The sequence below is a fragment of the Wyeomyia smithii genome, chromosome 1, assembly GCF_029784165.1.
Source record: "Wyeomyia smithii strain HCP4-BCI-WySm-NY-G18 chromosome 1, ASM2978416v1, whole genome shotgun sequence".
Lineage (NCBI taxonomy): Eukaryota > Metazoa > Arthropoda > Insecta > Diptera > Culicidae > Wyeomyia > Wyeomyia smithii.
Window position 1 is genome coordinate 18,706,788 of NC_073694.1, and position 26,524 is coordinate 18,733,311.

General features: G+C 38.1%; 3 protein-coding genes across 5 annotated transcripts; 1 reads left to right on the plus strand and 2 right to left on the minus strand.

Moving 5' to 3' along the window:
• Window positions 1-982: 982 nt before the first annotated feature.
• On the plus strand, window positions 983-3,300 carry LOC129722854 (zinc finger and BTB domain-containing protein 24-like). 3 transcript variants are annotated; one of them, XM_055676674.1, is made up of 5 exons: window positions 992-1,169; window positions 1,228-1,399; window positions 1,688-1,924; window positions 2,027-2,181; window positions 2,268-3,300. In XM_055676674.1, exons 2-5 carry the CDS (start codon window positions 1,335-1,337, stop codon window positions 2,957-2,959), a joined length of 1,149 nt encoding a protein of 382 aa, XP_055532649.1. In that variant the 5' UTR covers window positions 992-1,169; window positions 1,228-1,334; the 3' UTR covers window positions 2,960-3,300. The 3 variants fall into 3 exon arrangements, with proteins under 3 accessions (XP_055532635.1, XP_055532642.1, XP_055532649.1); XM_055676660.1 differs by having other exon boundaries at window positions 983-1,399; XM_055676667.1 differs by having other exon boundaries at window positions 983-1,399; window positions 2,045-2,181.
• A 7,089-nt stretch (window positions 3,301-10,389) lies between these two features.
• On the minus strand, window positions 10,390-17,950 carry LOC129722783 (zinc finger protein 728-like). The gene is made up of 4 exons (XM_055676537.1): window positions 15,005-17,950; window positions 14,395-14,865; window positions 13,780-14,250; window positions 10,390-13,565 (listed from the first exon to the last, which is right to left on the minus strand). Exons 1-4 carry the CDS (start codon window positions 15,253-15,255, stop codon window positions 12,842-12,844), a joined length of 1,917 nt encoding a protein of 638 aa, XP_055532512.1. The 5' UTR covers window positions 15,256-17,950; the 3' UTR covers window positions 10,390-12,841.
• Window positions 17,951-18,123: 173 nt separating this feature from the next.
• LOC129722792 (zinc finger protein ZFP2-like) lies at window positions 18,124-21,819 on the minus strand. The gene is made up of 3 exons (XM_055676549.1): window positions 20,871-21,819; window positions 20,134-20,616; window positions 18,124-19,861 (listed from the first exon to the last, which is right to left on the minus strand). The coding sequence occupies exons 1-3, from the start codon at window positions 21,545-21,547 to the stop codon at window positions 19,144-19,146; spliced, it is 1,878 nt and encodes a 625-aa protein (XP_055532524.1). The 5' UTR covers window positions 21,548-21,819; the 3' UTR covers window positions 18,124-19,143.
• Window positions 21,820-26,524: the final 4,705 nt, after the last annotated feature.

Genomic DNA, 26,524 nt, shown 5'->3' on the forward strand with positions numbered 1-26,524 from the left:
TCGTATCATTGCTTTTTATGAGATGGTGCAAAAAGTTTGGATATTTTTTTAAAGTTCTCCAGTACTAAGTTGTCGAATTCATCTGTTCTTAGGAAACTAAAAACTATAAATACCTTTTTAGTTACCATTATTTCTCAGAAACTCAGTAACACCCGGGGCGAACCTTTACACCACCCCCAACGCTAAATCTTGTCGAATAGCAGCACCCAACAAATACCTAGCGGCAAAAGCAACTCCTGGGGTAGGGTAGGTGAGGTCTCCCTCTTTTGGGTCTCCTCCAGTAACCTGCCGCATTGACTTGTGCTCACCCTTATAATATCGATAATTATTGTTAACGTCAAAAAAAAAACGATAATATCGATGACCAGCATTTATCGATATTATCGATAAGTTTCCCATCACTAGTTACGTATGTCTTATGATGTGACCCAACCTTCTTAGAGTTCTCCAGGCGCGTTTGTATTAGTGCGATGTATTCTATTTTTCTTTGTTAGCTGTAAGAATTTTTTGTCACCTGTGAGAACTGTCATCTAAAAGAGATAATAAAAAACTACCGAGTTTGATTCACACTCTCACAAATTTCAATATACAATGTAAAGCGGGCCGTGTCGTAGCGTTCGTGTGTTTTCGCTTGGAGAACTCTATTAGCAATTTTTTTTATTCCACCAGCTCACCTCGTTTTGACCTGAAAACGCGCTAACTGCTGTCAAAACCCTTCTTTTTTCGCTCGATTTTGACCTGCCGTGCAGCCCGAAGCGCACTGTTAAATTTTTCAGTTTCAACCCACCCGCACGTGCAAAGTTCGTAAACAATTATCTGGCATCTCTTTCTTACTTGCGTCTTAAATGACGATGACGTTTCATTATTCCTCGGCAGTTTTGCCCGCACACAGTGGAATAAAGAAATTCGCTATATGATAGAATCACAGTTGATTTCAATGGGCGTAATTTTGTACAACAAGGTAAGCAGTATACTTTCAGCGTGCATACTAGGCATGACATGTTTTTGTTTCCATAAGTTCGTTCAACTCGGAAATATATTGACGAATTCTGTGAAAGTTTTTACTGGTACATTGAGAAGCTAGAATGAGTGAAAATTTTAATATATTCACGTAAAAATCAAAGAAATAAAGTCTAATAACGATGGAGGAATTCACTCCAACAATGAAGGTAGAAGAATTCACTCCAACAATAAAGGTAGAAGAACTTATAATACCCGACACTTTAGCTACGGAAGAGAAAATCTTGCTCACTAGTAGCGATTGGTGCTCCGGTAAACCGAACGTTACGAACGCCTTGAAGGAAGGTTCAGCTGATGTAAAACAAGAACCTACGATGGACATAACCGATGAAGTTGAAACTAACGCAGCTTGTGATGAAATTGCAGTTTCTTACTCCAGGTATTTTGATCAAGCTTATTAAATTATTGAGTCGATTGTTGTAATGTCTTATGCAAATGGGTGAAAATTTTAAATCAGTGTATTGATCAACGATTTATTATGTTTAAATACTAATACGGCAGCTTACGAAAAAAAAGTTTGACAAAGAACAAAAAGTGCCTAAAATGTATGCTTCATTTTCTATTTCTTAATTTAAAGGACATTTTCAATGGTTAAGAACCAACGAAAAGCAAACATATTCAGCTAGTTTACCTAAGATTATTTTTCTCGCATTTCATTCTGTTGCAGTAACTCTAAAGATTCAGAACGACCACATCTTTCGTCACACACGAAAGAACACAACCCAGATTACTCCTATAAGTGCTCATTTTGTGATCAAAGATATTCATGTGAATGGCGCCTCACTAAACACATGCACACGCACAGTGATGATCGACCCTTCAAATGCGACATCTGTAAAACATCGTACAAGAGAGCTAGATCTTTCAAGCGTCATGTCTGCAAATTGAACTTATCCTCCACGAGGTAAGTGGGTTTTTAGTAGTAGTTAGACGATCCCTGGTAAAGAATAAAGCGCTATTCGCATTGCTTTCGTACCGTGTCTGAGCGATACTGTTTGTTTTTCAGTAAAAAAATATTTTATAGGTCAATAGCCGACGAAAAACTAATCGAACTTGTTAGAGGTCACCCTGTTTTGTTCGATTTGGGAGATGCCCGATTTTTGGACTCGCGCCACAAAACGAAGATCTGGAACAAAATCGCTGAAGAATTAGGATCAGAAGGTAAGTCGCTTTTTTATTTTATTTAAAAGCAAAAATCAACTAAAACTTGTACACAATAATTAACTTTTTCCGAATTTATTTTTCAGCTAATGATTGTAAGTCGAGATGGAACAACATCCGGGACCAATACCGCAAGACACTGAAAAGAGAGGTAACGAGAAGTGGTCAAGCGGCCGCCAGAATCCGGCCCTACAAATATAAGCATCTTTTGACATTTATTACGCCAACTTCTGAGGAACCCGAAACAATAAGTAATATTGAGCCTGAGGAGCCGCTTGCTATCTCGGGCACTGAGCCAGGCAGCGAGAGAGAAATAGATACGCAGGAAGAGCCGTTGACTTCAACTGCTCCAATTAGCGAACCAGCGCCAGATCCGAAGGCTTATTCAAAGCCACGAGGAAGGAATTCCTGTAAAGAGAACAGTGCATCAGCACAATTGATGAAATATCTGATTTCCAAAAAAAGCTCCAATCAATCAAAAGAGGATTCACATCCAGTGGATGCATTTTTGTCGGGTATTGCTCCGATCCTCAAATCATTGGATCCAATTAATTTGAATAAAGCCAGGGCAGAGATTTTCGCAACGGTTCAGAAGTACGAATTGGTCATGCTAATGCAAGAAAATAATACCCATTGCAATCAAGCCCCATCAAGCTCTACCACAATTTCTCCACCGCCTGCTTCTCATTTTCCAATGATGTCATCATTATCTCCAGTGTCATCATCATCTCGTATGTCGTCCCCACAATGGTCACCGCCCCGAAATTCATCACCATAACGTAAACCATCACCTCCACCGAAATCACTTTCGCCAGACACCAGATCCCGCACCACGAGCTCCAACACCGCCGCCACCGCAAGAGATCCGAAAAATGAAGCGTTTTAGAATCAGTCAATGTTCACCCCGTTCTCTTACGACTTTTTAAGAAATTTGTAATTCACCATGTCTAGAACTTGAGTCATTACGATAATTCAGTAATGCTTATGTACAACTATAATCCATTTCAAATCGTCTTGAGGTAACAAAGGGTTATACAAACAAAACGTACTGTTACGTCTAGTACTAAGAAGTTATATAGTAAATCCGAAAAGCATTAACAATAAATTCAAAAACCTTAAGTTTGCAGTGATAATTTGCATTTTTTGTATGATTAAATACCGGTTGGAGTATCTTAACATCGACAGCAGCAAACGATTGATGACGATAGCGACCGGTATCGGAGTTTATGGATCATTTAGGCCAAGTTTTGCTTCATGTGCAGAAGGTAAACATCGGAAACTTTCGTTCAGGCTGAGCGGAGTACGAGTTGAAGAAATTCTAGAATAATTGATTCATTCGGACCTGTGTGGGGGTGGGCCAATGGAAAAGACGTCGTTGGTTAGCAGCAGATATTGGCCCTGACGACTCTGTTGATATTCGGGTTATTAGCGTTGAAAGAGATTTTGAAGGCTATTCGCACCTACGTGAACACTCATATGTAATTGTCAAAATTCGCGTGATGACAAAAGCAGAAATATTTCCTTCCTCCTTTATCGCATGCAAAAACCAAACAAATATCAGCAACACCGTCAACGCGAATTGGTTTGGTTTTTATTTGCGAAAGTGAAGGAGAGGAATATTTTTGCTTTTGTTTTCACACATAAATTGACAATTGCACATGAAAAGTCGCGCAGGTGCGAACAGCCCTCAAAATCTCTTTTACTAGTGTCAGGGCCAATTGGATCCATTGGATCACCCCCGTTGATGACGTGACAAACATGACGTTCGCGTATTTTCAAAGTCTAAAGCCTGTACACTAAAGTCGCTTTTTACGCAGCGGATACATGCCGCGTAAAAAAACCGCGTAAAAAAACCTGCGTTTATTCTGCAATCCGAGGGAAGAGGAACCGAAATCCGCGCAAAAAAATACCGCGTAAATTCCGGAATCCGCGTAAAAAAACCGCGTAAATTTCGGATTCCGCGTAAAAAAACGCCTAAAAAGCGACCTTAGTGTATTACACTCTTTGACCAAGCGTCAAATATTTGGCACTTTTTGACAGATAAAAATTTGGTCAAAGATATTAAGTAACACAGATTGACCTATAGGATTAAATAGAAAAACTTTGAGATTAACGAAACTCTCTCATAAGCATGCATCCCCCTTACACTAAAATCTTGATTTATTTTCTATTTTTCCTTCTCTCATATGTTGCATCTGTGGTGTAATAATAAGGCCCAGTAAAGGCCGAGTCCGATTGATAAAGATATATAATCAATATAACTTCTCCTCCGGAGTGGAGAGTTCTATCGAACACCAATACTGTAACGCAAAGGAGGAATAAAACCCGCTGCGCGGGGCTGACTCAGTCAGTTTGGTTTTGGATCAAGTAACAAGTGTTTAATAAGTGGTTTTTATCCGAACTCCTACTAAGTGGTACTAAGGTACATAATAAGTGGCGACGAAGAGAAGAAATAGTTTTTCGGTTCGCGTGTGTAGTAAAAAGTAAGAAAAAGTGTGCAAAGTGCACAAAAGAATTTAAAAAAAAAAAAAAAAAAAGCGATCGAAGGTCGAAAAGGTCAGTAATTATTAAACTGATCCTTTTGTAAAAGTGCTATTTTTCTCAAAATCCTAAAGCCGTTGATTCCAAAGGGAAATCGGTTTTGGTTTTGTCCGCGGAGACAAAGGTCTTTTGAGTGGTAAATTCGAAAAGAAGTCTTACAATTAAATAAAAAAAGCAATTGTGCTGGAAAGAGAGAATAAGCTTCGGGGAGAAGCAAGTGATTTAATGATAAAAAGGAAGTGTTTAAAAAAAAAAATTTATGATAAAGCGACAGTGTGAGGAATTTTAAATTTCGACAAAAAAAAATTTAAATAAAAAGCAAAATCAATAGTTAAAAGTGTAGTAAAGTGCAAGCGAAAAAAAATACTATAGCGAGATTGATTTTTTTAGTATCTCGTTTAGCGCGAGATTTTGAACGTAGTTCTGCACCGTTGTGATTAACGGTTTTTTCTGCAAAACTTTTCAACGTTCAATTTTTAGGGTTTCGAATACCACGAGCCTAGTTGAAATTCAAATTCGCTAAAGTGTTTTTTAATTCATTTCCTAGCCGAAATAAACGTTTACTCCAACGGGAGGAAGCGTTTTTTTGTGTCATCACTCTGTGGCTGCTGTGGCTGGGGAATTGTTTTTTTGCTTTGCGTTGTGGTTGCTTCTTGCTGCTTGCTGTGCGTGGTGCTGTGGACTACGCGCTAATACGGTAGCGCAATTGTTGGATCGTTTGGTGAAACATTGTCAACAGGCGACGGTGATTGGCGTCTTTACTTCAGCATTGCATTGGTGTGGAGCGTACGGTCGTGCGTGATACATCAGCAGGGAGTATTTTACACGGCATTTGGTAAGCGACGAAATTTTTTTCATTGTTCCTTGGCAAATTCATAGCGAATATATTCATCCGGTGCAGGTATGGCTTCGAATATAGTGGGCACGATAGAGCCCTATATTCCGGGAGCATCTTTTTCAAACTATGTTGAACGGTTAGGTTTTATGTTCCAATATAATAACGTCCCTGAGAACTCTCAAAAGGCGCTATTTATTACTCTCAGCGGATCGGCAGTTTTTGAGGAGCTTAAACTTTTGTATCCTGCTAGGGATTTATCGACTCTACAGTATAATGAGATAATTAAAAAACTTAAAGAGCGGTTTGACAAAAAGGAATCAGACTTGATACAGCGGTTTAAATTTTATAACCGGGTTCAGGGAGCGGACGAAACCGCTGAAAATTTTGTTCTGGCAGTAAAACTGCAAGCTGAATTTTGCGAATTTGGCGAATTTAAAGATACCGCCATTAGGGATAAACTCCTAATGGGGGTTTATGATAAAGGCCTACAACAAAAAATGCTAGGAGAAGAAAATCTTACGTTGGCAACGGCGGAAAGGATGATAATTAATTGGGAGCTGGCGGGTTCCAGAGCAAAGATGATTGGTGGCAAAAATGAACAAATTGCAATCTGGGCATGTTTTAAAAAAATGTTTTAAATATATCAACAGTCAGAGGAAACCAACGGTTAGATTTGCGGATGAGCTGCGACCGGGCTGTAGTGCAAGCAATTATCTAGAGCAACTTTTTAGTAGATTGAAGCCTTCCGGGTTGGATGAGTCATCAGATGATTCAGGTGATTTTATGTGCATGCAAATTAATAGCTATAAGAAATTTAACGAGCCTTGTTTAGTCGATGTTACAATACAAGAGCAATTATTGAAAATGGAAGTAGATTGTGGTTCTTCCATTACGTTAATCGGAAAACAACTATATGACAAACTATTTAAAATGCCGCTTGATCAGTGTTGGAAAAAATTGGTCGTTGTTGATGGGGCTAGGTTGTCTGTCTGTGGTAGTGTTTTGGTTGATGTTGTCTTAAGGGGAGTTAGCAAAAAATTGGAATTAATTGTCTTGAGTAGCAAAAATGATTTTCTACCTTTGTTAGGGCGAAATTGGTTAGACGTGTTTTACCCTAATTGGAGACAGACATTCCATAACTCTCTCAGTGTAGGTAATATTAGTGAAAATATTCACAAAGATGCCACAATCGCGGATATCAAGGCGTGTTTTCCTAATGTTTTCTGCAAGGATTTTTCTTCACCGATTCTTGGGTTTGAGGCAGATTTAGTGTTGAAGGAAAATTCACCAATTTTTCGTAAAGCTTATGCTGTACCTTACAGATTACAGGATAAAGTTATACAGCACTTAGAAATGTTGGAGAGGGAGAAAGTCATAACACCAATTAAAACTAGTGAATGGGCTTCACCAGTAGTTGTGGTGATGAAAAAAAATCAGGACATTAGGTTGGTTATTGACTGCAAGGTTTCCATCAATAAATTGATTATTCCCAATACATATCCTCTTCCCGTAGCGCAGGACCTGTTTGCTAGATTGTCAGGTTGTAAAATATTTTGTTCATTAGATCTAGAGGGTGCATACACTCAGTTAGCGTTGTCTGAAAAATCTAAAAAATTTATGGTCATTAATACTATCAAGGGTTTATATGTTTACAATCGTTTACCGCAAGGGACGTCCTCTAGTGCAGCAATTTTTCAGCAGGTCATGGAACAGGTTTTAGTTGGTCTTGAAAACGTTTCGGTTTATTTAGATGATGTGTTAGTTGCAGGGAAGGATCGAGATGATTGTCGTAGGAAACTTTACGCAGTCTTAGAGCGTTTGAATAAGGCCAATATTAAGGTGAATTGGGGGAAATGCAAATTTTTCGTATCCAGTTTACCATATTTAGGGCATGTTATAACGGAGAATGGCCTACTTCCAAGTCCAGAAAAAGTCAATACAATTAGTGAAGCAGTTACCCCGAAAAATGTAACCGAGTTGAAAGCCTTTTTAGGTCTCGTGAATTTTTATGGGAAATTTGTACCTCATCTCTCTTCAAAGTTGTTTTGTCTTTACCAATTATTGAAAAAGGATGTGAAATATAATTGGGATAATAACTGTGAAAAGGCCTTTGCAGAAAGCAAAGCTGCCTTATTGAATGCAAACATGCTAGAATTTTACGACCCAACAAAACCAATAGTGGTGGTTTCGGATGCATCAAGCTATGGACTAGGGGGAGTCATAGCTCACTTGGTAGATGGCACAGAAAAACCAATTTGTTTCACGTCTTTTTCATTAAATAAAGCCCAGCGTTCTTACCCAATTTTGCATTTGGAAGCTTTGGCTTTGGTAAGCACTATGAAAAAATTCCATAAATTTTTATATGGCCAAAGCTTTACTGTATACACAGATCACAAACCGCTTGTAGGAATATTCGGGAAAACCGGTAAAAATGCCATTTATGTAACCAGATTGCAGAGATACATTTTAGAATTGGCAATATATGACTTTGAGATATGTTATAGACCATCAGCGCAAATGGGAAATGCTGATTTTTGTTCACGGTTTCCACTCCCTCAACCAGTTCCGACTGATTTTGACAAGGATTTTGTAAAAAGTTTAAATTTTACACAAGAAGTTCCAATGAATTTTTCAAAAGTTGCTAAAGAGACAGAGCAGGATAGCTTTTTACAAAGAATAATAACACATTTCCAGCGTGGTTGGCCTGAGAAAATCGACAAAGAATTGATAAACATACATTCCAATCGGCATGATTTGGAGTTGGTTGAAGGATGTTTGATTTTCCAGGACAGGGTGGTTATCCCAAAAGCTATGCATAAAGAAATTTTAAAGTTACTGCATGTAAATCACTCTGGAATTGTTAAAATGAAGCAGATGGCACGCAGGTCAGTTTACTGGTTTGGTATAAATGCAGCAATTGAGGCTTATGTACATGCTTGTGATTCATGCAATAGAATGGCAACAGTTCCTAAAAATAAAATCGAATCACATTGGATTCCTTCGATTCGTCCGTTTAGCAGAATACATGCTGATTTTTTTTACTTCGGACAAAAGGTATTTTTGCTGATCGTAGACAGTTTTTCTAAGTGGATCGAAGTAGAGTGGATGAGATTTGGTACAGATGCTAGTAAAGTTATTAAAAAGTTCATTGCTGTTTTCGCCAGATTTGGTCTTCCGGATGTAGTGGTAACAGATGGTGGTCCTCCCTTCAATTCCTCCACTTTTATTTCATTTCTAACAAGACAAGGAATAATTGTCATGAAGAGTCCTCCTTACAATCCCTCCAGTAACGGACAAGCCGAAAGGTCGGTCAGGATTGTTAAGGATGTGCTAAAGAAATTTCTGTTTGATCAAGAAGTGAGTAAGTTGGAAACGGAGGATCAAATCAGTTTGTTCCTTATTAACTATAGAAACACTTGTTTACCGAAAGAAGGAAGCTACCCTTCCGAAAAATTATTAAATTATACACCAAAGATTTTATTAGATTTAATTAATCCTAAGAAGCTATATAAACCAAAGATAACTGACGATTCTATTGATGATACAAAAATTAATCGAAACTGTGATATTACTAGTAATAGAAAATCAGTTTCGGTGGATCCAATTACTAATCTGAATTTAGGAGATACCATTTGGTATAAAAATAATAACAATAAAAATGATTCTAGATGGATAAAAGCAAAGTTTGTGAAACAGTGTTCTCCTATAATATTTCAGATATGTATTGGAAGCGTAACGACAAAGGCGCATCGCTCGCAATTGAGGGTCCAGAAAGACTCTAAGAATTCTCCAAACGTGGCGGTTCCATGCAGAAGTCACTGTAAGCGTAGGCTGGTCTCGGAGGAGGATTTCCTTGGGTTTCCAGATGATGTGGCTGCAAAGAGGTTTCGCAAAGGCGATCATGAAGGAACGGAACCAAAAACGCCAAGTCCTAGACGTTCTGAAAGGTTAAAGGTTCGACCGAGGAGAGTTTATAAAAGATAAATCAAAGAAAATTTGTAGATTAATTGTTTAAACGTGTTTCGATATTGTATCGATCGATTGATCGAGTTGGCGTAATTATACGCTTTCAGAAGTTTGAATTATAATGAGCGTTAAAGAACGCAATCGCTATTTTATACAAAATTATATAATTAAGAAAAGTACATTTTAAATTATGTTTTCGATGGATTAAAAAATTTAAAAGGATAAGAATTGTGGTGTAATAATAAGGCCCAGTAAAGGCCGAGTCCGATTGATAAAGATATATAATCAATATAACTTCTCCTCCGGAGTGGAGAGTTCTATCGAACACCAATACTGTAACGCAAAGGAGGAATAAAACCCGCTGCGCGGGGCTGACTCAGTCAGTTTGGTTTTGGATCAAGTAACAAGTGTTTAATAAGTGGTTTTTATCCGAACTCCTACTAAGTGGTACTAAGGTACATAATAGCATCGGTTTTCACAATCCTATACAACAACGATGAGTTACATCCGAGTAACGATCCGTGGGCTAATCGGCAAAATAAAGAGTGCTAAAAAATGACATAGCGGAAGATACACGAAATAGACAAATCAAAGACCTCAGCATGTAACACTCAGCAAATACCAAATCTACATCTCTCTCTCTTGGTACAGCATGGAAAGTGATTAATCATTGGAGACTTGGCCCTACGGCCCCCTTCTGCACCCGAAAACGAAACGAAACTTGCATAAATAACAAATCCTCCAATGTTAGCTTGTAACTAGCGTGTCGAAAAAAACAGCAATGCTAAGACTTCCCTCTACTAAAGGTCGGCTAACGCTCTAGGGTGGTCAATTAAACACTTGAAATTCATCTCGAACAATTATCTTTATTCACGTCGGCACTCCCACTTCCGTGTTTCCAATTTCCTACCCCTTCTCTTCACTATTCTCGTTCTCGAGGCCGTTTCTTCGACGTACACAGTCTTACTACTCAGCAAACGCTGCCACTTTCCTCTCCGTTGCTAATGTATCTCGCGATGCTCTGTTGAACGGGCTAACTCTAACCGCCGAGATTATTACTTTCGGTTGTAGGGCTGGAAGCATACAAACCTGATCGATCAGTCTAACTTTCACAATTTCTTCTCTTTTTATCAAATTTTTACAATTTTTGTTTAGCTTTCGAATTACTTTGTCTCTTCAGTCCACTATAAGAACTTTGTCGCTTCAAGGCAATAACTTATTACAGAATAGAGATGGTCGGGTACGGGTATTTTTACCCGATACCCGTACCCGACGGGTTCGGGTCGGGTTTCGGGTAACGCCAAAAAATATTTTTCGGGTTCGGGTCGGGTACGGGTAATTTAAAAACCAAGGCTTCGGGTTCGGGTCGGGTACGGGTTTGAAAAATTCTCAACTGGTCGGGTACGGGTAATTCGATTTTCTTGCATTATGAGAATTTAATTATTAATATTTCTAGCCTAGGTGTTTTAGCATAGTCTTGTCCTGGGAGGGAGAAACGGATACGACGCAGCATAAAGTTGCATCGGTAACGGTATCATTGATTTCTTTAGAAGAATGATTGCATTTTTCTTGACCGTGGACTTATTCGAAAAATACTTATTATGAAACTATAACTCCATCACAAGTAAAGCAAATAGTATGCTGGGCTTTGCTAAGCGGTTCAGCCACAATTTTCAAGACCCGTACACTATCAAACTATTGTATTTTATATATGTTAGACCTATTGTGAATATTGTAATCTCATATGGATCAGTCCACAAACAATTCCTTCTTTACGCGCTTCGCAATTTGAATTGGACTGCATTTCCTCTGCCAACGTATGAAGCACGTTGCATGCTCTTTAATCTACAAACACTTAAACAACGCCGCGAATTTGCAATGATATTCTTCGTCAATGACATTATTTCAAATGGTATAGACTAATCTGCATTACTATCACAACTCAGCTTTAATACACCTTAACGGCATCTTAGAACGAGAAAACTTTTTTCAGAAAAACATTGCAGAACTAATTATGCAAAAAATGGTCCCATAAATCGAATGATGTGTCAGTATGATCTACATTGTAAAACCATTGCCATAACAATATAAAAAAAAATAAAAAAAAAAAACAAATTGAGAACTGTTGAAAATACACTAGAAATATCGTACCGTAACAAGAACATTGTAAACACTATAAATAATAACTTTAATGAAATATTTATGTGATCTACATTTGCTTGACGAAATAAACATACAATAAAAAATAAAAAAAAAGAACATCCACACAAGCAATGAAATTAGCAATATTTTCTGAAACATAATATTTCTGCCCTTCGTGTCCATAATATTTCTGTCCTCACGAGTTTTGAAAGTTTGCCGATTTTTTTAAAAGCATTTTTGTTGTTTAAACGTGTAAGCAACGTTTGCAAATAAACTCTTTTCGGCAGACCTCCTACGTAATTATTACTCGGGTATCAAAAAAAGTCGTTTGGTAACAGTTTCGAACTATACACTTCATCACGGTTGAGTCTCCTGATTGCTACGATGTGCACATAAAACTCGTCGCTTAATTTAAACTCTACCAGACATGCATTTTTCACCATTCTCCGTGTTGTGCTAGTAGGGTAAATTAACAAAATAGAAATTTTCAGCAGTTCATATGAATCATACGTATGCATACAAAATAAATAATTGAAATCCCTGATTAATTTTAATATGAGGTGACTAACGGAACCCAAATTCTCCGTACACAGTTATGAATAGATATTTTGCTGCGTGATAAAAATGATCAAATTTTTCAACATCAGACGTTCTCAGTGACAGATGCTACGCTGGATTCTGGGAGCACCAATACATCGCCTGGAACTCTGGTTCATTAACATTCGTTCACATGAACACTCAGGTTTAGTCCAACTCCGGCCATCATCTCGAGAAACCACATATGACAAACAGTGCATAAAATATGCGAGGTAATCAGGTATTTAGAAAAAAAAAATAAAATAAAATAAAAATCCAGGACGGGTCGGGTACCGGCAATTTCGGGGTATTTTTCTTTCGGGTACGGGTCGGGTACGGGTAGTTGAAAACAACATTTTTCGGGTTCGGGTCGGGTACGGGTATTTAAAACAAACCCGACTTCGGGTTCGGGTTTGAAAATTCTCGATGAGTCGGGTACGGGTTTGAAAATTCTCGATGAGTCGGGTACGAGTAACAAATTTCCCATACCCGACCATCTCTATTACAGAATCATTCGCTTTGACTTTTTCAAGTTAATTGAATTCTGTTATTCGGCTGGAAAGAAGCATTCGAATCGGCCTGGAGTAACATCGCCTGTTAGTTTTCGTTCGCAATTAATATTTGCTTAATGTGCTTTTCCGTTCTTCTGTGATCCCGTAACGCACGATATGTTTTGTATGATAACAAGCAAATATCGCATTTGTATGGTCGTTCTTCAGTGTGACAAGCCTGATGTGACCAAAGATTTTGTCTGCATGCAAACCGTTTATCGCAAAGCGAGCACTCGTACGAACGCTCCGAATGGTCTTGCTCCTGCTTGTGAACATTCAAAACATGATTGCTCACTTTATATTCTGACTCAAATGATAGGCTGCAATCAGTGCATTTGAAAGGCCGTTTATTGGTGTGGCAAAGCATGTGCTGTCTTAGCTCACTAGGATATAAAAAACCTTTCCCGCAAATTTCGCATTTACACGGTCTCTCGGAGCTGTGCCTTTCCTTATGGCGTTTCAAATCACCGGCTGACTTTGATGTTGAACCGCAAATATCGCAATTAAAAGGCCGATCCGAAGTGTGACAGTTCATGTGCCTTACGTGCAGTGCTCTATTCGGATTTCCTTTTCCACAAATTTCACACTCGTACAGCTTTTTGTGTTGGGTTTTACTATCAGGTCTCACAGTGGTGCTCTGATGACGTTTCAGATGTAAGTTAAGTGGTCTCAACCGGTTGTACTGTTTACCGCATATGTCGCAGTTGTATTTCGCAGATCCATTGTTCTGGCTGTTATCGGTCTGGTTTGGCTCTAAACCTTCTGTGTTGCTGCAATAGAAAATTTGAACAAATTGGTTATATCTTAGTTATCTTAGTATTAATCACCGACTGAGTGCCGAAAAATTGAAAAATCATGAACTAAACATCGAAAATGGAGTTACTGTACTGTAGGACTGAGGTTACCTTGCCGTATTTTACTTATAAAGCTATCTACGAAGGAAGCTTATTCGTCCTTCACTTCAGTAAACATGTTAATACTTACCCTGGAAAGGGATCGACATTGTGGCTCTTCATATGACGTACTAGACCATTAGGTCTCTTGTATGAAGCGTCACAAATTTCGCATTTGAAGGATCGTTCATTGGTGTGAGTGCGCATATGTTGTTCGAGATGGCAACTAGTTGCGAATATTTTATCACAAATCAGACATTTATGTGGGCAATCTGGGCGGTGTACCTTCATGTGGACCGCTAAATTTGATTTCACGGAGAAACATCGCATGCATATGTCACACTCGAATTTCCGGTCGTCTGCATGAGCACTCTTATGGTACTGCAAGCGCATTGCTGTGTGGAATGTTCTGCTGCAGATATCACACGCAAAAGGTCGTTCCCCGGTATGCTTTCTTCTATGATCATCCAACCGGTATTTTGTGCCTAGTTCCTTGTTGCAGAATTCGCAAACGTGCTTTTTCGGTGGTTGATCAACATCAGTTTTGCGCTTTTTCGGCTTGCTGCAACAAAAAGAAAGGCAAGAACAAATATTCTTAAAAGAAGTAATTGAAGGACTTTTTTGTCCATTATAGATTTAAAAAAATAAAAATCTACTTTTGGATTCAAAATAAAAAGATGGTTTTCTGCATATGAATGCCACTTACCTTGGGAGGGGATCATTTAATCTGCAGATATGACGCTTTAAGGCTCTAGATCTTTTGTATGATTTGTCACAGATATCGCATTTGAAGGGTCGCTCTTTACTGTGACGAACCATATGGTCTGCGAGATTATCGGAATATTGAAATCTTTCATCGCAAATTAAGCACTTATGAGGGCAATCTGAGCGGTGTGTCTTCATGTGCCACGCAAGACGTGATTTGAGTTGGAATCGTTGCTCACATATGTCACACTCAAACTTGAGGTCCCTCTTATGAGTACTCTTATGGAACCGCAAACTTTGTACTGAGCTGAATGTTTCGCTGCATATATCACATGCAAAAGGTCGTTCCCCGGTGTGAATTCTTCTATGATCCGCCAAGCTATACTTTGTGCTTAATTCCTTGCTGCAGAATTCACAAACGTATTTTTTCGGTGGACGATCACCAACACGCTTTTCCGATCCGTTTGAGTTGCTGCAAAAAGTAAGAAAAAAATATTCTAATGATAATAGCTTATCGTTGGTTCCTAATCACAATATAATTCAATAATTCAAATTTTGTGTATGAACTATTCCGATTAACCCAAAAAAAAAACTAGGGAGTACCGAATTACCTGGAGGTAGCAACTGCAATTTTATCACAAGCTGCCCCTGTCTCAGCTCTATTGGTGATGTCCATCTCTAGTTCTTGTTTCACATCAGTAGCTCCTCTGCTCAGGGCGTTCGTAACAGTTTGTTCATCGGACCACTGATCATTGCTGGCGAGCGGAGTTTCCTCCCTCGTAGCCACAACGTCGGATATTATAAGTTCTTCTACCTTTATTGCAGTGGCTTTTTCCACCTTTGTTACGCTCAATTGCTCCATTTCTCACATACAAATTCACAAGCCCGGAACAAAATAATTTTTGTATTTTTACCTGTTTATGGGCCGTACTTACTACAGAAGCTTTGACGAGCAACTCAGCTCATTTGAAATATATGATCGAGTAGACTTTGTTATAGGGCTCTGGTAATTTTAACTTGTTTTAGGTTCACAACGGTAGCAGTAAAAACTCTCACAGAATACAAAAATATTTTTGCGAGTTGAACTGTTATGGTAAACAAAAAACATGTCATGCACGCTCAGCCGTTTTTACTCTAAATTGAGTAAATTTTGAGTCAATTGGCCTTGACGACTCTGTTGATATTGGTTTGGTTTTTATTTGCGAAAGTGAAGGAGGCGAATATTTCTGCTTTTGTTTTCACCAAACCCTACCAGACCGATGTCATGGCAACAGTTTCCTGAAGCCGCCGCCGATGATGATGGCGCTACTGTTGGAAATATGGTCATAAGCTCCGTTCATTGTGCCGCATGTGTTACTGCACGGATTTATTGCGTGCTTCTAACTATATTGAATGTAGGGCTATCCGGAACGTGTTGAAACATGTTTGAACGTGACCATTTATGTCCTGCACAAAATCCATGAAACGTTCAAAACAAAACAATCGTTTTTCGCTTTCTGCATTTCTTCACACCACTTGCAGCAACAGTTAATCTCGCATGAACGGTGCTCAATCGGCTGTTTCGCAAGCACTGACAGCCTTTTGACGGGTAAGCCAGAGAAAAACGGCTTCAAGCGAAATGTATGGGGATGACGTTCGTGACAGGGATGTGGTTTTCACACATAAATTGACAATTGCATACAAAAACTCGCGTAGGTGCGAACAGGCTTAAAAATCTCTTTTACTCGTATCAGGGCCAAATTCGTTAAAAGTGGACCTACCACATACATAAGATCAGTGGTGGGCACCGCTAATCGAAAATTTAGCGACGCTAAACGCTAAGCCTCTAACCGGAAAATTTAGCTCGATAATCGCTAAACGCTAAACTCACGTTAGCGAAACTTTCGCTAATCGCTAACTTTTTAATATGTAAACAGTCATATCGCTATATTTATTGCTCGTGTTTAGTAAGAATTGGACCATTTTGATCTTTTTTGGTTAAACAAACGAAAACAATTACTTTTTAAAGCTAAATATTTACAATAAGAGGTTCACGAAACCTTAAAACAAGAATAACAAAAGTTATTTAGCTTGCATTGAAAATAGATACTCTTAGGAATGTTTTCATAAAATTCAATTATTATCTGAATCGAAAAAGTAGAACCAAAGTTGTCATATTGAATTTTATTGTAATTGGAATCCTAGTTTAGAGGTTATGTATCAAAATGTAAAAATCACGAAACATCAATATCCCAGAAACTACACAACCGGTATGAAAAAAAAAATAGTTTCAAATGAACGGGCTACCTAAAAAGCCCTTAATTTGTGAATTTTATGAAGATTGAACTTGTGGTTCAGAAGTTATGGAAAGAAAAGTGTTCTGGAGACTATTTAATCTCACTCATGTTTCTCAGAGATGCCTTGACCGATTTCCATAAAATCAGTGTCATATGGAAGGTCTTGTTGCCCCATAAGACCCTATTGATTTTTTTTTTGCAAACGGATCATTACTTTGCCTATTATGTTTAAAAATGCGAAATCCAACTATGAAAAGAAACATATTCCGAAGACTACATAAACTCACTCACTTTTCTCAGAGATGTTGGAGCCGATTTCCACAAAATTAGTGTCAAATGAAAGGTCTAGCTGCCTCATAATACCCTATTGAATTTCACTGTAATCGGACTGTAACTTCGTCTGTAATGTATTGAAATGTGAAAATCACGAAACTTCATTATCTTAGAAACTACACAACCGATTTGAACAATATTGATATCAGATGAACTGGCTACTTAAGGGTTAACTGATGAATTATGATTGAACATGTGGTTTAAAAGCTTGACTGCCCTATACGTTCCCTTTTCATATGATTATAATCTAACTTAAGCAACCGTTATGTATTAAATTGTTAAAACAACGAAAGTCTATTATCTCAAGTATCACACGACTTATTTGAACATAACTAGTGTCATACGAACGAGTCATCTCTCAAACTTACAAATAACAAATTTCATAACAATTTGATATGTGGTTCAAAAGTTTTGAAAAGAAAAAAAATCAAAAACTATTTAAAACTATACCCGCTTTGATCAATATATATATATTCCGCATAATCAATAACCATAAAAAGTGCCTAACAACTAGTTCGGGATATAGTTTCGACTGTATGGGGTATCGTTAAACCATATGGATTATCATCCGTTTATGGTTATTGATTATGCGGGATGACCTCAACGTGATTTAAATGTGGTATCATCACATACATAAGACATACGTAACACTGGCGTTTTTCTTCTGGTACACGTTGCCCCATAGTACTCCGTACCTCGCCCTGTCAAACTGCTCGATAAATAATGAACCAAATGAATTTTCTTTTTCTCGGTCTTATCGAGCCCCAAAGAAAATCCCATAAGGAACTGTCAAAAAGTTATTCACAAAATCAATGCAGAATTTTTCGAGTAGGAACGAGACAAATGCAGGGCTGCGCAGGTACACTGCCTTCAAAGACAACTCAAACAGAGGTTTTTTTACAGAGGTTGGTACTTTCTAGTAGTTCATTTTGTACCAACTTTTTTGGGAGATTTCTTCCTGAGTGTTACGTATGTCTTATGTATGTGGTGGTATCACATACATAAGACATACGTAACACTAGCGTTTTTTTCTGGTACATGTTGCCCCATAGTACTCCGTACCTCGCCCTGTCAAACTGCTCGATAAATAATGAACAAAATGAATTTTCTTTTTCTCGGCCTTATCGAGCCCCAAAGAAAATTCCATAAGGAACTGTCAAAAAGTTATTTATAAAATCAATGCAGCATTTTTCGAGTAGGAACGAGACAAATGCAGGGCTGCGCAGGTACACTGCCTTCAAAAACAACTCAAACAGAGGTTTTTTTTACAGGGGTTGGTACTTTCGAGTAGTTCATTTTGTACCAACTTTTTTGGAAGATTTCTTCCTGAGTGTTACGTATGTCTTATGTATGTGGTGGTATCATCACATACATAAGACATACGTAACACTGGCGTTTTTTTTTTCTGGTACACGTTGCCCCATAGTACTCCGTACCTCGCCCTGTCAAACTGCTCGATAAATAATGAACCAAATGAATTTTCTTTTTCTCGGTCTTATCGAGCCCCAAAGAAAATCCCATAAGGAACTGTCAAAAAGTTATTCACAAAATCAATGCAGCATTTTTCGAGTAGGAACGAGACAAATGCAGGGCTGCGTAGGAACACTGCCTTCAAAAACAACTCAGAAATTTTTTTACAGAGGTTGATACTTTTGAGTAGTTCATTTTGTACCAACTTTTTTGGAAGATTTCTTCCTGAGTGTTACGTATGTCTTATGTATGTGGTTTCACCACATACATAAGACATACGTAACACTGGCGTTTTTTTCTGGTACACGTTGCCCCATAGTACTCCGTACCTCGCCCTGTCAAACTGCTCGATAAATAATGAACAAAATGAATTTTCTTTTTCTCGGCCTTATCGAGCCCCAAAGAAAATCCCATGAGGAACTGTCAAAAAGTTATTTACAAAATCAATGCAGCATTTTTCGAGTAGGAACGAGACAAATGCAGGGCTGCGCAGGTACACTGCCTTCAAAACCAACTCAAACAGAGGTTTTTCTTACAGAGGTTGGTACTTTCGAGTAGTTTATTTTGTACCAACTTTTTTGGAAGATTTCTTCCTGAGTGTTACGTATGTCTTATGTATGTGGTTTCACCCTAATAATTTGCAAGTAACGAATCGACCTGAAATTTCATTGTCAATTTTCATTTGTGATTAATTTGCGCTTGAGATGCATTTGTGTTTTTTTGTGCTCCCGTAAAGCACGTTGTGTCTTGTATGTTAAAACGCAAATTTCGCATTTGTAAGGTCGATCTTCAGAGTGACAAACCTGATGTTCCCGCAGGCTTTGTTTTGATGTAAATCGTTTATGGCAAAACGAGCACTCGTACGAACGCTCCGACTGGTTTTGCTTGTGGATATTCAAAACATGATTGCTCAGGTTATATTTTGACTTGAATGATAGGCTGCAGTTGGTGCATTTGAAAGCCCGTTCATCAGTGTGGCAAAGCATGTGCTGCCTTAGCTTAGTAGGAAAAAGAAATCTTTTTCCGCAAATTTCGCATTCGCAGGGTTTCTCTGGGAGGTGTATTTTCTTATGGACTTTCAAATCTTTAGTTGACTTGAATGATGAACCACAAATGTCGCAGCTGTAAGGCCGTTCTTCAGTGTGACAATGCATATGAACTCTGAGCGATGTTCTATCCGGATTTCCTTTTCCACAAATCTCACACTCGTACCGCTGCGCGTTGTGAGTTTTGATATTAGCAGTCACAGTAGTGCTTTGATGCAATTTCAGATGTAGTTGAAGTCGTCTAATTTGTTTGTACTGTTCACCGCATATGTCGCAGGTGTATTTCTCGGATTCATTGTTTTGGCTTATATCAGTCTGGTTTGGTTCCAACCCGTCTGTGTTGCTGCAAAATAATAATAATAATAATTTGGTTTGCAACAAGTGGTATCTTAGTGTTGCCTTCATTCTATAAGGCGTGCAAATGATCACTGAGTACCATTTTGGTATGATAGATGCAGTGCATGGAAATCATGTTGCATTGTGGCTTTGGATACATATTATAAAGCTTATAGGACTAGGACGGCGTAAGACTCAAGTTATCTTACCACTTTTTACACATAAAGCTATCTACGAAGCAAACTCATTCATCCTTCACTACATTAAACATTCACTTACCCTGAAGGGAGATCAACCTTATGGATCTTCATATGGTCTTTCAGATTAGTACGTCTCTTATACGTTGCGTCACAAATGTCGCATTTGAAGGGTCGCGCATCGCTGTGAGCGCGCATATGTTCTACGAGACCAGAATTACTAGCGTATGTTTTATCGCAGATCAGACATTTATGAGGGCAATCTGTGCGGTGTATATTCATGTGGACCGTTAAATTTGCTTTCACGGAGAAACATCGCTTACATATTTCACATTCGAAGTTCCGATCTTCTGTATGAGCACTCTTGTGGTACCGCAAACGTACTGATGTGCGAAATGTTCTGCTGCAGATATCACACGTAAAAGGTCGCTCCCCGGTATGCGTTCTTCTATGATCGTCCAAGCCGTATTTTGTGGTCAGTTCCTTATTGCAGAACTCACAAACATACTTTTTTGGTGGTTGATCATCGACACCGGTTTGGCGCATTTTTGAACCATCTGAGTTGCTGCAACAGAAAGGCAAGAAAAAAAAAATATAAATATATATATATATATATATATATATATATATATATATATATATATATATATATATATATATATATATATATATATATATATATATATATATATATATATATATATATATATATATATATATATATATATATATATATATATATATATATATATATATATATACATATCAATCAAATACAAAGCAGTACACTGGCCTGGTCTGGTTCGCCACGCCACTTACTTTGAGGAGGGATCGTTTATTTCGCAGATATGACGCTTTAAAGCTCTAGTTCTCTTGTACGATTTGTTACAGATGTCGCATTTGAAGGGTCGCTCATCGCTGTGAGCGCGCATATGTTCTGTGAGACGCCACTTACATGAATATCTTTGATCACAAATTGAGCACTTATGAGGGTAATCTGAGCTATGCTTTTTCCTGTGTGACACAAGATGTGATTTCAGCGAAAACCGTTCCTTGCATATGACACACTTGAACTCTTGGTCCTTAGTGTGAGCACGCTTATGATATTGCAGACGTTGAACTGTTCTAAATGTTTCACTGCAGATATCACACCCAAAAGGTCGTTCCCCGGTGTGTGTTCTTCTATGATCCGCCAAGCTATATTTTGTGGTTAATTCCTTGTTGCAAAATTCACAAACGTACTTTTTCGGTGGATGATCACCGATGTCACAAGCTGGCTTAGTTTGAACTTCATCGGTGATGTCCGTCAAAGGTTCTTGTTTTACATCAGCTGAATCTTCCCTCAAGGCGTTTGTAACAGTCGGTGTGCCGGAGCATCTATCGCTACTGGCGAGCGAGATTTTCTGTTCCGTAGCTAGAGCCCCGGGTATTGTAAGTTCTTCTACCTTCGTTGTTGGAGTGAATTCTCCCATCATTTTTAGACTGTAGGTACTCATTTGATTGTGTCGTGAATATGCTCTATTTTTCACTCATTTTAGCTTCTCAATTCGCGTTGACGGTGTTGCTGATATTTGTTTGGTTTTTGCATGCGAAAAAAAAGGAAGGAAATATTTTTGCTTTTGTCATCACGCACATTTTGACAATTGCATATGAGAGTTCACGTAGGTGCGAACAGCCTTCGAAATCTCTTTCAACGCGAATAACCCGAATGGAGCAGTAAAAACTTTCACAAAATTCGTCAATATTTTTTCGGTTCGAACTTGCTAAAACAAAAACATGTCATTACATGCACGCTAATAGTATACTATTCAACTTGATGTACAAAACTTCGCCCAATAAAATTTGTGAATCAATCATGAAAAAATCGAGTGAAATAGGGTCCGCAGTAGGGTGTCCCAAAAAAAATCGATGTTGAAAAAGTCAAGGTGCTCAGCCCTAAATTGAAAGATTATGTTATTTATAGCAATTTTGTAGAACATTTCAACTTTCTAAAAAAATGTTCTCAGGATGCCCAAACGTGATTTATGAAAAAATGACTTTTTTAAGCTACGAACCAAGGTTGCATCACATACATAAGACATACGTAACACTCAGGAAGAAATCTTACAAAAAAGTTGGTACAAAATGAACCACTCGAAAGTACCAACCTCTGTAAAAAAAACCTCTGTTTGGGTTGTTTTTGAAGGCAGTGTACCTGCGCAGCCCTGCATTTGTCTCGTTCCTACTCGAAAAATGCTACATTAATTTTGTAAATAACTTTTTGACAGTTCCTTATGAGATTTTCTTTGGGGCTCGTTAAAGCCGGGAAAAAGAAAATTCAGTTGGTTCATTATTTGTCAAGCAGTTGGACAGGACGAGGTACGGAGTACTATGGGGCAACGTGTACCAGAAAAAAACGCCATTGTTACATATATGTCATGTATGGGAACATACTTAAATGACGTAGTATTTTTTTCATGATTTTCAAACCCCCCCTCCCCCCTCGTAGCATTTGGTCACAAAACTTCAACCCCCTCCCTCTGAAAAAACGTAGCATTCGATTACCCCCCCCCCCCCTTCAGGTTCTGAGAAAAACGTACAAAAATACAAGTGGGAATTAAATACAAAAAAATACTTGAAAATAAATCAACACGTCTAGAGGAACTGCTCCATTATTCATCTCATTAAGCCGATATTCACGAAGAATGCACGGATTAAAAACCAAATTTTCACGAAAACATTGAACAAAAGAAACTAAATATGCTTACGTGCTCTTATGGAATCGTGCAGCATTGTAAGTTAGTGAAATTAGCTAGATTTATCCTGAATTTTGTAAAACAAACCATTTTTCACAACGCTTCCATATCCATCTCAAAACTTGAATCACTGCTCAATTATTCATCTCACGACGCCCCCATCCCATATTCATCACACTGTTAATCATGAATGAATCACATTATCATGAATGAACGTAGCCGCAGCCCGTCTTAGTAGGTTACCCAGATATCCGCTGTACTGCCCCTGTTTACATAGTTGACCATCACCATCATTGCGAGAAAAACGCGTTTTTGTTATTTTAACCCAAATCATCATATTGAGATACAATTTCAACAAAATAGTCGGTCAATTTTATGAAGATTGATGTTTGAAAAGAGGCCCCATGAATTATACGAGTCGGCCCGTGGTAATTGATCCAGAAAAACCACTACGCCAGTTTATGCGAATAAACATGTATTTTTTCTCACAGATTGTTCGCATAGCTTGGCGTAAAAACTTGACTACTTCCTACTCTGCCTCGCAGTTGATTCAGTTTTATCAATCGTGTTCCGGTCAAACGTCAGTTATCGTCCATCTGCAGTTTCAATTAGACAAACACGCACAAACACACATACAAACACAAACACACACACACACACACACACAAACACATGCATAAAGACTTACATTTACGCTAAGGTGAGTAATCATTGCATGGAAAAATACAAACTTGACAGCACAGAGCCAGGACAAAGTTGTTCTTTGGTTCAATTTAGGCTCCCAGACAATGCTAAACCTGCTGGATATGGATTACTCGTGCCACTGATTGGTGCATTACATATGCATGTACATAAATTTATATGAAAATTAGTATAGGAAAACTTTTGCTCATGTTTCTTCCTAGAAAGCTATCGATCAATCCACTTCCGGTAGTGTCAGGATTGTTTGGGGCCCCAAATAGAACCTTAAAAACGTTCTGGCAAATCGATTAAGTTTACCCACCGTATTATACACACACACACATTTTAATTATTTCATCTGATGCAAATATTTACTAGTAGGGGGAAAGGACACGGTGACTTTACACCTTCCTGAGGCTGAGTGTTTTGTGAAAATATTCAATATTCAATCCCACTTTCCCCTTTACCCCTTTCCAAGGAATATTTGTCGAATTAAATGACTTAACTTAGACAAACAGACCGTAGTTAGACAGTCGAATAAAACGACTTAACATAAACAATTGCCCTTGTATGGAGTGACGCCAGTTTTTGCAACCAATTGGCAGTTACGCCAAAACGTTTTTCCAATATTTCTCAAAAGTTTCAGAACAAAATGGTTTTCTTTTTGTTTGTAGTGTATGTATCTTAGGGAAAAGAAGCTGAATCAACGAAAAAGTGCATTTTGGTAATTTTGGCTCTTACGTCAACTATGTAAACAGGGGCAGTGTAGTGGTTTACGTGCAAAATTGGTAACTTGGGTAACCACTATAGTGCTGTAGATTTATGTCAATTATGTCGGAATAATTCAACTTTTTCAGTATGATTTTTTCGCATTAACAGAAACTGATTTGGCAACTTTTGATTTTCTTCAACGCAGTGAAAACAGATGAAAATACAAAATACAAATTTGAGGTGAACATTTTAAAGATTAAAGTATTCTTAGTGTAGTGAGTGATTTTGTTTAGTGATTAAAATAAAAAGTGATCCGCTACTGATGAAAAAATCCGACTATAATATCAAATTAAGTGCTTTTAAGTGAGTTTTTGAGGATTATACCACATACTTAGACATACGTAACACTGGCGATTTTTTTGATACTCTTTGCCCCACATCACCCGGTACCAACACCAGTTCGAACTGCTCGACGAAAATGAACGGAATGAATTTTCTTCAACGCGGCTCTACTAGAGCCCATAACAAAATCCCTTAAGAAACTGTCAAAAAGTTGTTTACAAAATCAATGCTAGATTTTTCGAGTGGGAACGAGACAAATGCAGGGCTGCGCAGTTACACAACCTCCATAAACTACTCAAACAGAGGTTTTTTTTACAGAGGTTGGCACTTTCGAGTAGTTCATTTTGTACCAACTTTTTTGGAAGATTTCTTCCTGAGTGTTACGTATGTCTTATGTATGTGATCATACTTTATTAGGAATCTAAAGTGAACTAAGAAGAATCTACTCCATGGATTATCAGATCGGTTTAAGAAGAAAATATGCGTTTTTTCCTGCTTTCAATCGTGTTTTCATGTTGTATAAGATGAATATATGAGCTGAGATGAATAATGGAGCAGTTCCCCTATTCCAATTTATTTATCACTCATACATTTGTGACAGCATTTAAAATGATGTTAACTTCGCTCTAGATTAATGTCTTCTGCTTCGAAGGGTTTGTGTTTTGTCACGAGAAGGAAAGATGTTTATACAACTTCGCATGATCTATGTATCTGTAGAAAATACAACAAAAACTAATCCCTGCACTTATCAGCTTTAAAAAGAAACGAGTATCTTGTAATTTTCACTATTGAAATCCATGAAGAAACAACGATTTTTGTTTTCAAAACAGATTGTGTGTTTGGAAATCCAAGCGATTGTTTATGCAGCAGAGCTTTCAGAGGATTTCAGAATGCCACAGATAAAAATATTTCGACAGCTCTCGCTGCAATACTTTGTACTATGTTTTAGTGTATTTTAAGTATACATTTTCCCTGTAAAAAATCGATCTTTCAAAATAAATGCTACGTCGATTTTAATCCAACCCCTCCCCCCCTTGTCACAGCTCGTCACAAAACGATGATATCCCTCCTCCCCCCATAAATGCTACGTCATTTAAGTATGGTCCCTATGTGGTAGGTCCACTTTTAACAAAATTGGCCCTGATACAAGTAAAAGAGACTTTCAAGGCTGTTCGCAGCTACGCGAGTTTTCATATGCAATTGTCAATTTATGTGTGAAGAGAGAGGCTGGCAGCACGGTCAACAACCAGTACGCGATTTCGGTTTGCTGTAGTTTTATTTTAAATTATCAGTGTTATTCACAAAAAGAAAAAGCAAAAATAGTGGAATACAGTAGAACCACATACATAAGACATACGTAACACTCAGCAAGAAATCTTCCAAAAAAGTTGGTACAAAATGAACCACTCGAAAGTACCAACACATACATAAGACATACGTAACACTGGAGTTTTTTTCTGGTACACGTTGCCCCGTAGTACTCCGTACCTCGCCCTGTCAAGCTGCTCGATAAATAATGAACCAAATGAATTTTCTTTTTCTCGGACTTATCGAGCGAGCCCCAAAGAAAATCCCATAAGGAACTGTCAAAAAGTTATTTACAAAATCCATGCAGCATTTTTCGAGTAGGAACGAGACAAATGCAGGGCTGCGCAGGTACACTGCCTTCAAAGACAACTCAAACATAGTTTTTTTTACAGAGGTTGGTACTTTCGAGTAGTTCATTTTGTACCAACTTTTTTGGGAGATTTCTTCCTGAGTGTTACGTATGTCTTATGTATGTGGCATAACTCTGTACAACATATATTATGCTTCGTTCGTCATGCTTACACTTCTGTGTAAACAAACCTTCAAAAACATAGATGAAACTAGCGCCACTGTCTTTCACGGCAGCTTCAGGAAACAAGGCCGATGCCACCGGGTTGGTTTATATGATACATAAAAACTGGTATAGCTTTAGGACCCAATTGACTCAAAATTTACTCAATTTAGAGTAAAAACGGC

What these genes read in the sequence shown, in the direction of transcription:
- LOC129722854 (XM_055676660.1), top strand. Translation starts at nt 1,143, where the DNA reads ATGGAGGAATTCACTCCAACAATGAAGGTAGAAGAATTCACTCCAACA. An exon ending in ATTGCAGTTTCTTACTCCAG is followed by an intron (nt 1,400 to 1,687) that starts GTATTTTGATCA and finishes ATTCTGTTGCAG; the next exon opens with TAACTCTAAAGATTCAGAAC. An exon ending in TTGAACTTATCCTCCACGAG is followed by an intron (nt 1,925 to 2,026) that starts GTAAGTGGGTTT and finishes TTTGTTTTTCAG; the next exon opens with TAAAAAAATATTTTATAGGT.
- LOC129722792 (XM_055676549.1), bottom strand. Translation starts at nt 21,547, where the DNA reads ATGAGTACCTACAGTCTAAAAATGATGGGAGAATTCACTCCAACAACG. An exon ending in ATAAACGATCCCTCCTCAAA is followed by an intron (nt 20,617 to 20,870) that starts GTAAGTGGCGTG and finishes TTTCTGTTGCAG; the next exon opens with CAACTCAGATGGTTCAAAAA. An exon ending in AAGGTTGATCTCCCTTCAGG is followed by an intron (nt 19,862 to 20,133) that starts GTAAGTGAATGT and finishes ATTATTTTGCAG; the next exon opens with CAACACAGACGGGTTGGAAC.
- LOC129722783 (XM_055676537.1), bottom strand. Translation starts at nt 15,255, where the DNA reads ATGGAGCAATTGAGCGTAACAAAGGTGGAAAAAGCCACTGCAATAAAG. An exon ending in ATTGCAGTTGCTACCTCCAG is followed by an intron (nt 14,866 to 15,004) that starts GTAATTCGGTAC and finishes TACTTTTTGCAG; the next exon opens with CAACTCAAACGGATCGGAAA. An exon ending in AATGTCGATCCCTTTCCAGG is followed by an intron (nt 13,566 to 13,779) that starts GTAAGTATTAAC and finishes TTTCTATTGCAG; the next exon opens with CAACACAGAAGGTTTAGAGC.